This window comes from Cetorhinus maximus, chromosome 12 (assembly GCF_964194155.1).
Source record: "Cetorhinus maximus chromosome 12, sCetMax3.hap1.1, whole genome shotgun sequence".
Lineage (NCBI taxonomy): Eukaryota > Metazoa > Chordata > Chondrichthyes > Lamniformes > Cetorhinidae > Cetorhinus > Cetorhinus maximus.
The window spans coordinates 23,181,559-23,195,430 of record NC_135890.1 but is presented as its reverse complement, the minus strand read 5'-3'; the positions used below and the strand labels follow the sequence as shown (position 1 = coordinate 23,195,430).

General features: G+C 49.8%; 1 protein-coding gene and 1 pseudogene across 1 annotated transcript in view; one reads left to right on the top strand and one right to left on the bottom strand.

Annotated features, from left to right (window-relative positions):
• The window catches only part of LOC144687154 (uridylate-specific endoribonuclease B-like), a 33,437-nt gene extending 28,974 nt beyond the window's left edge, over positions 1–4,463 (top strand). The window contains 1 exon segment of the mRNA XM_078552898.1: positions 4,264–4,463. Coding sequence (XP_078409024.1) covers positions 4,264–4,463 — 200 coding nt within the window.
• Positions 4,464–13,557: 9,094 nt separating this feature from the next.
• LOC144688172 (U2 spliceosomal RNA) lies at positions 13,558–13,668 on the bottom strand (annotated as a pseudogene).
• Positions 13,669–13,872: the final 204 nt, after the last annotated feature.

Below are 13,872 nucleotides of genomic sequence, written 5' to 3'. Positions count from 1 at the left end.
CATCTCGGTCCTGCCGAGATCTCGTTGCTGCGCTGGTGGAGGGTGTGGGTGAGCAACATGATGGGTCTTCAACGGTGCTGCCCTGTTGGTCCTCATCCGAGGTGCTTTCGGCACTGGGGTCGGGGCGACGGTTGGCTGAGGGTGGTGTGGCAGGTGTGCCTAGGAGAGAAACTGCAGGTTATTAGTGCTTGGCAGCGGCGTTACACATGGAACAGTGGATTCAGAGTAGCGTTGACAGAGGGATGATGGGTGGTGCAGGATCCTCATGTGGATGCTTGCCACCAATCTCACCGTCACCTCAGGAATGGCCCACGTCCTCTCTGGCCAGCTCCAACGCTTGACTCTCAAATGAAGTGGTGACCTTGATGTCCGGCATTCCACCCCTGGTCTGGGACCTCTCCTCTCGATTGTCTTGCATAAAGACAGATGGAGAGACTGTGAGCAAGGCACATGCCAGGCCAAATGGGAAAGATATCAGGCGTGCGTGTGAGCTGAGTGGGGTCATGTACGGGGCCCATAAAGTGGTGTCAGTTGCTCATAGCCAGAAATCTCTTAGCCATGGTTCCTTGTGCAGTAGGACCGCAACACTGGCACCCGTGTCCAACTTAATGTGTGTGAGATGGCCATCAACTGAGAAATCCGCATTCCAGAATGGAAATCCAGGATCTTTGACCTCACTCAAGAAGCCTGGTTGTGTCCCCTCTTAGTGCCGTCTCGACCTCGTGAATCCTCTTGGGATCTTCTGTGCATTTTGAAGTGTGATATCTTCGGTGACAAGGGCACAGATTCCTGTCACCATCTGCCTGCAGAATCACAGACTCCTCCAGCACTGGGTCTTTGTCGTCTCCAGGTAGCTCCATCTTTGGCAGTCGATCCTGTGTTGGGGACATGGCCTCTGAGTCCTTCCGATGCCTCTTACGTCTCCCATGCCCCCCTGCTGCTCAGGTTTCCACCCTTCCCTCATCGTCATGGGGCACATAATCTGACAGGCATGCTCCCATTGCCAGCTGCAGCCTAGCTTGTGGACCGATGGCCACTCTGTTGTCCTTGGCAGTCTTTCCCAATGCTTTTATGCCCCCCATAATGCCAGGGGTTGATGCCTCCATTCAATGTCCAGGAGATGACTTTCCCCTCTCCCTGTTGCCTGACCAGCACCAGCAACACCCTCTTACCAAATGTGCCCCTGACCCTCTTATTTCCAAGGCAGCCATGACTGGCTTCCCACCCTGTTCCCCTCCCTTCAGCTCACCATCAACAGAGAGCATGTTCAACACATGCGCCCCTTCAAAATCGGAACTTTGACCCCCAATGAACTTTTAATGAGCTGTTTAAGTACTTTAACGGGCATTAACCGGGAGATGGGTGGGATCGCTGCCCCTCCCCCCCATCACTCTGGTGCTGGGAATAGCACCTCGGAGTTGACCCATCAGCCAGCACTGGTATTTTCAGGCACCCTCTCGGTGGGGGTGGGTTTTGGGGGGGGGGCATTACTTTCCACCACAGCACTTATTATTCAAAGGAATATTTAGTTCTTTTTCTTTATTCTTTCATGGGATGTGGGCGTCACTGATAAAGCCAGCATTTGTCGCCCATCCCTAATTGCCACTGAACTGAACATTTCAGAGGACAGTTAAGAGTCAAACACGTTGCTGTGGGTCTGGAGTCACATGTAGGCCCATATGAGTAAGAATGGCAGATTCCCTTCCCTAAAGGGCATCAGGTGGGTTTTTACGACAATCGATGATCATTTCACAATCACCATTACTGTGACTGACTTTATATTCCAGGTTCATTAATTGAATTTAAATTTCACCAGCTGCCATATCGATGATTGAGAGCAGACCGATGGGGCAGTAATTGGCCAGATTGTGTTTGTCCTGGGTTTGGTGGACAGGACATACTGGGGCAATTTTCCACATGGTCAGGTAGATGCCAGATCCCTGTAACTCTCCACACATCCTTTACCTCCTTCAGTGCTGATGATTGCACAATGTTCAGTGCCATTCGCAGCTCCTCAGATACTGAAGCAGTCCATGCCCACATGAGGCATGTCTTGAACAACATTCAGGCTTGGACTGATATGTGGAAAGTAACATTCATCCACACAAATGCCAGGCAATGGCCACCTCCAATAAAAGAAATACCATTGTTGAATCACCTGACATCAACATCATAGGGAGTTACCATTGACCAAAAACTTAACTGGACCAACTATATAAAACTGTAGCTTCAAGAGCAGAGTGGTGGTGGTGGTGGGAGTCGGGGTTAGGGGAGGGAAATTCTACAGTGTGTAACTGATCTCCTGACTCGCCAAAGCCTGTCCACCATCAATAAGGCAAAAGTCAGGAGTGCAATGGAGTGCTCTCCACATCTTAATTTTTAAGAGTTTGGCTCTTGATTTATGTAACAGTGCAGTTGGCACACCAATTATCAAAGGAACAGATTCAGGATTACCAGGGAGACAGATTGAGGATTAACACAGACAGATAGAGCATTCTCAGGGAGAGGGATCGAACATTATCAGGGATACTATTAATGGAAGGTGAATTAATGTAATGTGAAAATGAGATATGCTTTTATTCTGCACCTTTCACAAGTTCAGTGCTTCCCAAAACGCATTTTAGACAATCAATGACTTTTGAAGTCTAGTCATTGATGTAATGTAGGAAAATCAGCAGCCAACGTGACAGCTGCGTAATGAACCATATATGCTCGACGGGGAATAACACAGGGGGATACAATCATGCCTGCCTTTTATGTCTTTTTCAGTGAAGTGTTACAGGCACAATGGGCTGAATGGCCAGCTGCCAAACTGTGTGCCTCTTAATTCTGACTCAAAGCAGGTGCAGTACCAGTAGAGGCCTCCAGATGGTGGTGATGAGCTACAGAAAGTATCTCAGCAGTGCCACCAGCAGGGCTTCACTGGAACTGCTGCATCCTCACATCCTGTATTATCACACTTTGTAAAACCTAAAACTTTCACTAAATTAGTGACCTTGCCACACAGCACCACAACTGGGAGTGATCCCACACAGCAGCATAGACTGGGAATGATCCCACACAGCAGCTTAGAGGGGGAGTGATCATAAACCAGAGCACCATAGAATGGAAGTGATCCCACCACAACATCAGGGATTATCAGGGACAGATTGAGGATTATCAGGGATACAGATTGAGGATTATCAGAGGCAGATTGAGGAGCATCAGGGAGACAGTTTGTGGATTATTAGAGACAGATTGAGGATTATCAACGAGACTGATTTTTAAAAATTCATTTATGGGATGTGGGCTTCGCTGGCTGGGCCAGCATTTATTACCCATCCCTAATTGCCCTTGAGAAGGTGGTGCCGAGCTGCCTTCTTAAACCGCTGCAGTCCATGTGGTGTAGGTACACCCACAGTGCTGTTAGGAAGGGAGTTCCAGGATTTTGACCCAGCGACGGTGAAGGAACGGTGATATATTTTCAAGTCAGAATGGTGAGTGACTTGGAGGGGAACTTCCAGGTGGTAGTGTTCCCATCTATCTGCTGCCCTTGTCCTTCTAGATGGTAGTGGTCGTGGGTTTCGAAGGTGCTGTTGAAGGAGCCTTGGTGAGTTCCTGCTGTGCATCTCGTAGATGGTACGCACTGCTGCCACTGTGCGTCAGCGGTGGAGGGAGTGAATGTTTGTGGATGTGGTGCCAATCAAGCGGGCTGATTTGTCCTGTATGGTGTCAAGTTTCTAGAGTATTGTGGGAGCTGCACTCATCCAGGCAAGTGGGGAGCATTCCATCACACTTCTGACTTGTGCCTTATAAATGGAGGACAGGCTTTGGGGAATCAGGAGGTGAGTTACTCATCACAGGATTCCTAGCTTCTGACCGGCTCTTGTAGCCAATGTATTTATATGGCTAGTCCAGTTCAGCTTCTGGATTATACAGATGGAGGACTATCAGAGACAGTTTGAGGATTATCAGAGACAGAATGAGCATTATCAGAGACAGATTGAGGATTATCAGAGACAGAATGAGCATTATCAGGGATACTATTAATAGAAGGTGAATTAATGTAATGTGAAAATGAGATGTGCCTTTTTTTCTGTACGTTTTACAAATTCAGTGCTTCCCAAAACGCATTTTAGACAATCAATGACTTTTGAAGTCTAGTCATTGATGTAATGTAGGAAAAACAGCAGCCAACGTGACGGCTGTGTAATGAACCATTTATGCTCGACGGGGAATAACGCAGGGGGATACAATCATGACTGCCTTTTATGTCTTTTTCAGTGAAGTGTTGCAGGCACGATGGGCTGAATGGCCAGCAGCCAAACTGTGAGTCTCTGAATCCTGACTCAGAGCAGGTGCAGTGCCAGCAGAGGCCTCCAGATGGTGGTGATGAGCTACAGTCCGTCATCTCAGCAGTGCCACCAGCAGGACACCACTGGAACAGCTGCTGGAGACAGATTGAGGATTATCAGCGAGACTGATTTTTAAAAATTCATTTATGGGATGTGGGCTTCGCTGGCTGGGCCAGCATTTATTTCCCATCCCTAATTGCACTTGAAAAGGTGGTGGTGAGCTGTCTTCTTAAACCGCTGCAGTCCATGTGGTGTAGGTACACCCACAGTGCCGTTAGGAAGGGAGTTCCAGGATTTTGACCCAGCGGCGGTGAAGGAACGGAAACATATTTCCAAGTCAAGATGGTGAGTGACTTGGAGGGAACTTCCAGGTGGTGGTATTTCCATCCATCTGCTGCCCTTATCCTTCTAGATGATAGCGGTCGTGGGTTTGGAAGGGGCTGTCAAAAGGGCCTTGGTGAATTCCTGCAGCGCATCTTGTAGATGGTACACACTGCTGCTACTGTGCGTTGGTGGTGGAGAGAGTGAATGTTTGTGGATGTGGTGCCAATCAAGTGGGCTGCTTTGTCCTGGACGGTGTCAAGTTTCTGGAGTGTTGTGGGAGCTGCACTCATCCAGGCAAGTGGGGAGTATTCCATCACACTCCTGACGTGTGTCTTGTAGATGGTGGACAGGCTTTGGGGAATCAGGAGCTGAGTTACTCACCACAAGATTCCTAGACTCTGTTTGGCTCTTGTAGCCACAGTATTTATACGGCTAGTCCAGTTCAGTTTCTGGATGATACTGATTGAGGATTATCAGAGGCAGATTGAGGATTATCAGAGACTGATTGAGGATTATCAGAGGCAGAATAAGCATTATCAGAGACAGATTGAGGATTATCAGAGACAGAGTGAGCATTATCAGGGATAGTATTAATGGAAGGTGAATTAATGTAATGTGAAAATGAGATGTGCTTTTTTTCTGCACCTTTCACAAGTTCAGTGCTTCCCAAAATGCATTTTAGACAATCAATGACTTTTGAAGTCTAGTCACTGATGTAATGTAGGAAAAACAGCAGCCAATGTGACAGCTGCGTAATGAACCATATCTGCTTGACTGGGAATAACACAGGAGGATACAATCATGCCTGCCTTTTATGTTTTTTTCAGTGAAGTGTTACAGGCACGATGGGCTGAATGGCCAGCTGCCAAACTGTGAGCCTCTGAATTGACTCAGAGCAGGCGCAGTACCAGTAGAAGCCTCCAGACGGTGATGATGAGATATCAGTCATCTCAGCAGTGCCACCAGCAGGGCTTCACTGGAACTGCTGCATCCTCACATCCTGTATTATCACACTTTGTAAAACCTAAAACTTTCACTAAATTAATGACCTTGCCACACAGCACCACAACTGAAGGTGATCCCACACAACAGCTTAGACTGGGAGTGATCCCACATGGCACCTTAACTGGGAGTGATCCCATACAGCAGCCTAGAGGGGGAGTGATCATGACTCAGAGCACCATAGAATGGAAATGATCCCAGCACAACATCAAGGATTATCAGGGACAGATTGAGGATTATCAGGGACACAGGTTGAGGATTATCAGAGGCAGATTGAGGAGCATCAGGGAGACAGTTTGTGGATTATTAGAGATAGATTGAGGATTATCAGCGAGACTGATTTTTAAAAATTCATTTATGGGATGTGGGCTTCGCTGGCTGGGCCAGCATTTATTGCCCATCCCTAATTGCCCTTGAACAGGTGGTGGTGAGCTGCCTTCTTAAACCGCTGCAGTCCATGTGGTGTAGGTAGCCAATGTATTTATACCACTAGTCCAGTTCATTTTCTGGACGATACAGATGGAGGATTATCAGAGACAGAATGAGCATTATCAGAGACAGAATGAGCATTATCAGAGACAGAATGAGCATTATCAGAGACAGATTAAGGATTATCAGAGACAGATTGAGGATTATCAGAGACAGTTTGAGGATTATCAGAGACAGTTTGAGGATTATCAGAGACAGATTAAGGATTATCAGAGACAGTTTGAGGATTATCAGAGACAGTTTGAGGATTATCAGAGACAGATTGAGGATTATCAGAGACAGAATGAGCATTATCAGGGATACTATTAATGGAAGGTGAATTAATGTAATGTGAAAATGAGATGTGCTTTTTTTCTGCACCTTTCACAAGTTCAGTGCTTCCCAAAACGTATTTTAGACAATCAATGACTTTTGAAGTCTAGTCATTGATGTAATGTAGGAAAAACAGCAGCCAACGTGACAGCTGCATAATGAACCATATATGCTCGACGGGGAATAACACTGGGGGATACAATCATGACTGCCTTTTATGTCTTTTTCAGTGAAGTGTTACAGGCATGATGGGCTGAATGGCCAGCTGCCAAAAGTCTCTGAATTCTGACTCAGAGCAGGTGCAGTACCAGTAGGGGCCTCCAGATGGTGATGATGAGATACAGTCAGTCATCTCAGCAGTGCCACCAGCAGGACACCACTGGAACAGCTGCATCCTCCTTTGCTGTATTGTTACACTTTGTAAAACCTAAAACTTTCACTAAGTTAATGACCTTGCCACACAGCACCATAACTGACGGTGATCCCACACAGCACCATAGACTGGGAGTGATCCCACACGGCACCTTAACTGGGAGTGATCCCACACGGCACCTTAACTGGGAGTGATCCCACACAGCAGCTTAGACTGGGAGTGATCCCACACAGCACCTTAACTGGGAGTGATCCCATACAGCAGCCTAGAGGGGGAGTGATCATGACTCAGAGCACCATAGAATGGAAGTGATCCCACCACAACATCAGGGATTATCAGGGACAGACTGAGGATTATCAGGGGCACAGGTTGAGGATTATCAGAGGCAGATTGAGGAGCATCAGGGACACAATTTGTGGATTATTAGAGACAGATTGAGGATTATCAGTGAGATTGATTTTTAAAAATTCATTTATGGGATGTGGGCTTCACTGGCTGGGCCAGAATTTATTGCTCATCCCTAATTGCCCTTGAGAAGGTGGTGGTGAGCTGTCTTCTTAAACCGCTGCAGTCCATGTGGTGTAGGTACACCCACAGTGCTGTTAGGAAGGGAGTTCCAGGATTTTGACCCAGTGACAGTGAAGGAACGGAAACATATTTCCAAGTCAAGATGGTGAGTGACTTGGAGGGAACTTCCAGGTGGAGGTATTTCCATCCATCTGCTGCCCTTGTCCTTCTAGATGATAGCGGTCGTGGGTTTGGACTCATCCAGGCAAGTGGGGAGTATTCCATCACACTCCTGACGTGTGTCTTGTAGGTGGTGGACAGGCTTTGGGGAATCAGGAGCTGAGTTACTCACCACAAGATTCCTAGACTCTGTTTGGCTCTTGTAGCCACAGTATTTATACGGCTAGTCCAGTTCAGTTTCTGGATGATACTGATTGAGGATTATCAGAGGCAGATTGAGGATTATCAGAGGCAGATTGAGGATTATCAGAGACAGAATGAGCATTATCAGGGATACTATTAATGGAAGGTGAATTAATGTAATGTGAAAATGAGATGTGCTTTTTTTCTGCACCTTTCACAAGTTCAGTGCTTCCCAAAACGCATTTTAGACAATCAATGACTTTTGAAGTCTAGTCACTGATGTAATGTAGGAAAAACAGAAGCCAACGTGACAGCTGCGTAATGAACCATATATGCTCGACGGGGAATAACACAGGGGGATACAATCATACCTGCCTTTTATGTCTTTTTCAGTGAAGTGTTGCAGGCACGATGGGCTGAATGGCCAGCTGCCAAACTGTGAGCCTCTGAATTTTGACTCCGAGCAGGTGCAGTACCAGTAGAGGCCTCCAGATGGTGGTGATGAGCTACAGAAAGTATCTCAGCAGTGCCACCAGCAGGGCTTCACTGGAACTGCTGCATCCTCCCAGTATTGTTACACTTTGTAAAACCTAAAACTTTCACTAAGTTAGTGACCTTGTCACACAGAACTATAACTGAGGGTGATCCCACACAACAGTTTAGATTGGGGTGATCCCACACAGCAGCTTAGAGTCTTTTTTTTTTTGCAAAAATATACTTTATTCATAAAATATCTTCAATCACATTCCAAACCATTTCAAAAACACCATTACAAGGGTACAATCCGGTTAAACTTTTACACAATGTATCACCAGGTGCATCAGTACAAACAATATTACAATCATTTACAGCCTTTCATTTTGAGCTGTACAGCCCGAGGGGCTCTAAACAGTTCCCAGTCTCTCGGTGCGCTGTGGCAGAAAGGTCTTAGACAGCGACCCTTCCCCATTGCGCCTTTGCGGCAGTTGCCCCAAGCTTTAGTGCGTCCCTCAGCACGTAGTCCTGGACTTTGGATTGTGCCAGTCCGCAACAATCGGTCGGGGACAACTCTTTGTGCTGGAAGACCAACAAGTTTCGGGCAGACCAAAGCGCGTCTTTCACCGAGTTGATGATCCTCCAGCTGCAGTTGATGTTTGTCTCGGTGTGTGTCCCTGGGAACAGCCCGTAGAGCACAGAATCCTGTGTCACAGAACTGCTCGGGATGAACCTCGACAGCAACCACTGCATCTCTCTCCAGACTTTCTTTGCAAAGGCACAATCCACAAGGAGGTGAACAACGGTCTCTTCCCCACCACAGCCACCTCGAGGGCAACGTGCAGAGGGGGTGAGACTCCTGGCGTGTAGGAAGGATCTGACGGGGAGGGCCTTTCTCACCACCAGCCAAGCCACGTCTTGGTGCTTGTTGGAAAGTTCTGGCGATGAGGCATTCTGCCAAATGACTTTGACAGTCTGCTTGGGGAACCATCCCACAGGGTCCACCCTCTCCTTTTCCCTCAGGGCCTCTAGGATGTTACGTGCTGACCACTGCCTGATGGACTTGTGGTCAAAGGTGTTTTTCTGCATAAATTTTTCCACCAGGGACAGGTGGTACGGCACGGTCCAACTACTTGGAGCGTTCCGCGGCAGCGTGGCCAGACCCATCCTTCGCAACACCGGGGACAGGTAGAACCTCAGCACGTAGTGACACTTGGTGTTTGCGTACTGAGGGTCTACGCACCGCTTGATGCAGCCACACACAAAGGTGGCCATCAGTATGAGGGCGATGTTGGGCACGTTTTTTCCCCCTTTATCTAGAGGCTTGTACATCGCGTCCCTGCGGACACGATCCATTTTCGACCTCCAGATAAAGCGGAAGATGGCTCGAGTGATCGCCATCGCGCAGGAGTCTGGAATGGGCCAGACCTGCGCCACGTACAGCAACAGCGAGAGTGCCTCACACCTGATGACCAGGTTCTTACCCGCAATGGAGAGGGAGCGTCGCTCCCACATGCCCAGTTTCCTTTTCACCATAGACACTCGCTCCTTCCAGTTTCTAACGCATGCCCTGGTCCCTCCGAACCATATCCCCAGCACCTTCAGGCCGTCAGCCCTGACAGTGAAGGGGACAAAGGATCGGTCAGCCCAGTTCCCAAAGAACATGGCCTCGCTCTTCCCATGATTTACCTTGGCTCCCGAGGCCAGTTCGAACTGGTCGCAGATGTGGATCAGTCTGCGCACCGACAGCGGATCCGAGCAGAAGACGGCGACGTCGTCCACGTACAGGGAGGCTTTTACCTGAGTGCCTCCACTGCCTGGGATCGTCACTCCTCTTATGCCCGGATCCTTCCTGATGGACTCGGCAAAGGGTTCTGTGCAACACACGAAAAGAACAGGCGAGAGAGGACAGCCCTGCCTGACTCCAGATTTAATCGGAAAGCTATCTGTTTCCCACCCATTGATTGAGACTGCGCTACTGATGTTAGTGTAGAGCAGTTGGATCCAATTTCGAATTCCCTCCCCAAACCCCATTTTGGAGAGCACATCCACCATGTAGGTGTGCGATATTCTGTCAAAGGCCTTCTCCTGATCCAAGCTGATGAGGCAGGTATCCACACCCCTGTCCTGTACATAGGCAATCGTATCCCTGAGCAGCGCGAGGCTGTCAGAGATCTTCCTGCCTGGCACAGAGCAGGTCTGGTCAGGGTGAATCACCAATTCCAGAGCGGATTTGACCCGATTGGCGATGACCTTGGACAGAACCTTATAGTCCACATTCAACAGTGAAATGGGTCGCCAATTTCTAATTTCCTCCCTTTCCCCCTTGTGCTTGTAGATGAGGGTGATGATGCCTTTCCTCGTGGATTCTGACATACTACCGGCCAGGAGCATACTCTCGTACACTCCTAGCAGGTCTGGGCCGATCAAGTCCCACAGAGCCGAATACAACTCCGCCGGCAAGCCGTCGCTTCCGGGAGTTTTAATCTTCTCGAAGGACTCAAGGGCCTTAGTCAGTTCATCAGGAGTTGGCGGTTTGTCCAGGCTCTCCCGCGTACTGTCGTCTAAGACCTCCGTGATAGAGGACAGGAAGGACTGGGAGGCCGTGCTGTCCGTGGGCTTCACGTCATACAATCCGGCATAAAAGGATTTGCTGATCCTCAAAATGTCGGACCGTGATGACTTTACTGAGCCGTCTTCTTCCTTCAGGCTGCTGATCACAGAGCTCTCTCTGTGTACCTTTTGGAAGAAGAAACGTGAGCATGTCTCATCCTGCTCCACGGAGCGGACTCTGGAACGGAAGATGATCTTGGAGGCCTCCGAGGCAAAGTGCGAGGCTTGCTGGCTCTTCACCTCTTGGAGCTCCTCCTTGACATCGACCCCCATCGACTGCAGCCGGAGCAGATTCTGCATGTTTTTCTGGAGTCGGGACATTTCCCTCTGTTCCTTTCTAGCTTTCTGGGTGCCTTTGAGGATGAAAAACCTCTTGATGTTTCCCTTGATCGCTTCCCACCAGTGTGTCAGGGACTCAAAGAGGGGTTTCACGGTTCTCCAACCTTTGTAATCCCTCTTGAGCTCCTCAATGTTCTCTGGGGTCAGCAGTTGCACATTTAGCTTCCATGCCCCCCTGCCTACCCTCAGGTCCTTCTCCAAGTGGCAGTCCGCCAGTAGGAGGCAGTGGTCAGAGAAGAACACCGGCTTGACCTCGGTGGATCTGACTGTGAATGCACGGGACACAAACAGGAAGTCTATCCTGGAACGAATGGACCCGTCTGGCCGCGACCAGGTGTATCTACGCTGCGCTCCGTCTGCAGGGTTGCTGAAGACGTCGTGCAGCTTGGCATCCTTAACTGTTTCCATCAGGGATCTGGACGTAGCGTCCAATCTGCTTCCGGCCCTGCCGGATCGTCCAGCCGCATCGATGATGCAGTTGAAGTCACCGCCCATAATGACCGGCCTGGAGGTCGCCAGCAGCAGTGGGAGCTGCTGAAAAACCTCCAGCCGCTCAGCCCCTTGTGCCGGGCCATACACGTTAATTAACCGGAGTGGAGCGTTCTTGTACATTACGTCTGCTACGAGGAGTCGCCCGCCCACCACCTCCTTGACCTCGGAGACGGTGAAGTTGCCTCCCCGCAGCAGAATACCCAGGCCGGAGGAATGAGAGTCGTTTCCGCCCGACCAGATCGATGGCCCATGGGACCACCATCGTGACCATTGCCTGTAGGAGCTGAGGTGCGGTATCGCACACTCCCGCAGAAACAACAGGTCAGCTTTGACCTTGGCAAGGTAGTCCAAGGTCGCAACACATCGCGTAGTAGATTTAATGCTACGCACATTTATGGATACAATCTTAAAACCCATTTTAAAGCATTTATTCTCCTACCAAACCCACTGTCTCTGAGAGTCCCAGACCTTTAGTCTGCTCCTTCATACCCGTAGTGAGCTCAAATTCCTTCACTTTGGATGGGCTGAGGTAGATCTCCTTGGCAGTGTTCTGCTCAGGTGGCATCTGGAGGTTCACGTAGAGAGCGGGTTTTGAGATGACCTTTGCTGGAGAAGCTTCTCCAAAACTCACCCCCTCTGGGGTGTTGCTGTTCCCGGCTTCCTGGAGCTGGGGTGCGATGATTACCTCACTGCTCCCAGATTCCAGGGGCTGTGGTGCACTGGCCTCCTCAGGTTGCAGGCAAAGTTGGGGTGCGCTGGACTCCTTGTTGTCTCCAATGTTCTGGAGCTCGGGTGTCTCGTCCTCCAACGCCCTGGAGCTTTGCCGCCTCTTCTGTCGCTGCCGCCCTGGCACTTCTTCATCCGAAGAGCTGCTGCCCTTGTCATCCATGTTGGATGGGAGACGCCTCTTGCCGCTTTTCTGGGAAATGGCTTTGCTTCTTCTTCGCTCCTTCTTCCTTTTGGTGTTCTTCACCGTCCGCCACTCCCCCTGCTGCTTTTCCACTGCTGCCTCCTCCTCCATTGATTCGCTGTCCTGAGGACTGGGAGGTTCAGGGGGTAGTGCTGCTGATTGGCTCTCTGTTGCCTCAATCTCTTCCTCCACCTTGTCTCTCTCTGTGTCCTCCTTTGTCCCGTTGAGCTCCCTGGGGGCCTTGGTGGTTGGAGTGACACGAAGCATTTCTTCTGCTTCCCCCTTGTTGGCTTTGGCTGCCTGTGCGTAAGTACGGCAGCGTTTGGGGCAGGTCCTGTAGAGGTGACCTGCCTCGCCACACAGGTTGCAGCACTTGGCCTGTTTGCAGTCTTTTGTCTGGTGCCCTTCCTGTTTGCAGATCTTGCAGAGGGAGGCGCTGCAGTTGGCCGCCACATGACCAGCCTTGCCGCATGAGCGACAATGCTTGGGTTGCCCAGCGTAGACCAGGTAGCCACGGTTTCCCCCAATAGCGAATCTGGAAGGAGGGTGGAAAATGGCTCCCTTACCATCGGTCTTTAGCGTGACCTTAAACTGGCGTTTGCCTGTCCAGATCCCCAACTCGTCTCGAATCTCGGTGCCGCTCCCCACCTTATCGAAGTACCTGGTGAGGAAGGTGACCACGTCGGCGACAGGGACGAAGGGGTTGTACAGATGCACCATCACCACACGTTCCCGTTGCAACGGCAGTGAAAAGAGCGGCTCCGCCGTCAGGATCTTCATCCCGGCAGGTCTCTCTTTTCCTCGAACACCCTCAGGAGCCGGACGCAGTCTGCCACCCGCTTGAACGTCACGTCGAAAAAACCAGCTTTGGGGAAGTCCTGCAGGGATATGATCTCCGGAGCTTCGAAGCCGCAAGCCTTCAACAGGATCCTCCTGGCGAAGAAGACCCGATCCATAGGTGATCCTCCTTCGCTGTCGTTCACCGTGACTCGGACGGTGATAGGTAACCCATGGTATGGATTTCGATTGGTTATAGCCTTTGCTTCCCTACCTTGCCTTGGCAGGATCATGGTGTCGCCCCTGCCAGGTAAGAACAGATACTACTCTTGATCTTAGCCAAAAGGCCGAGAAGCGATCACAGCAGCTTAGAGTCAGAGTGATCCCATACAGCACCATAGACTGGGAGTGATCCCACACAGCAGCTTCGTCTGGGAGTGATCATGACCACAGCACCATAGAATGGAAGTGATCGCACCACAACATCAGGGGATTATCAAGGACAAAAGCAAAATACTGCGGATGCTGGAAATCTGAAACAAAAGCGAAAGTAGCTGGAAAAC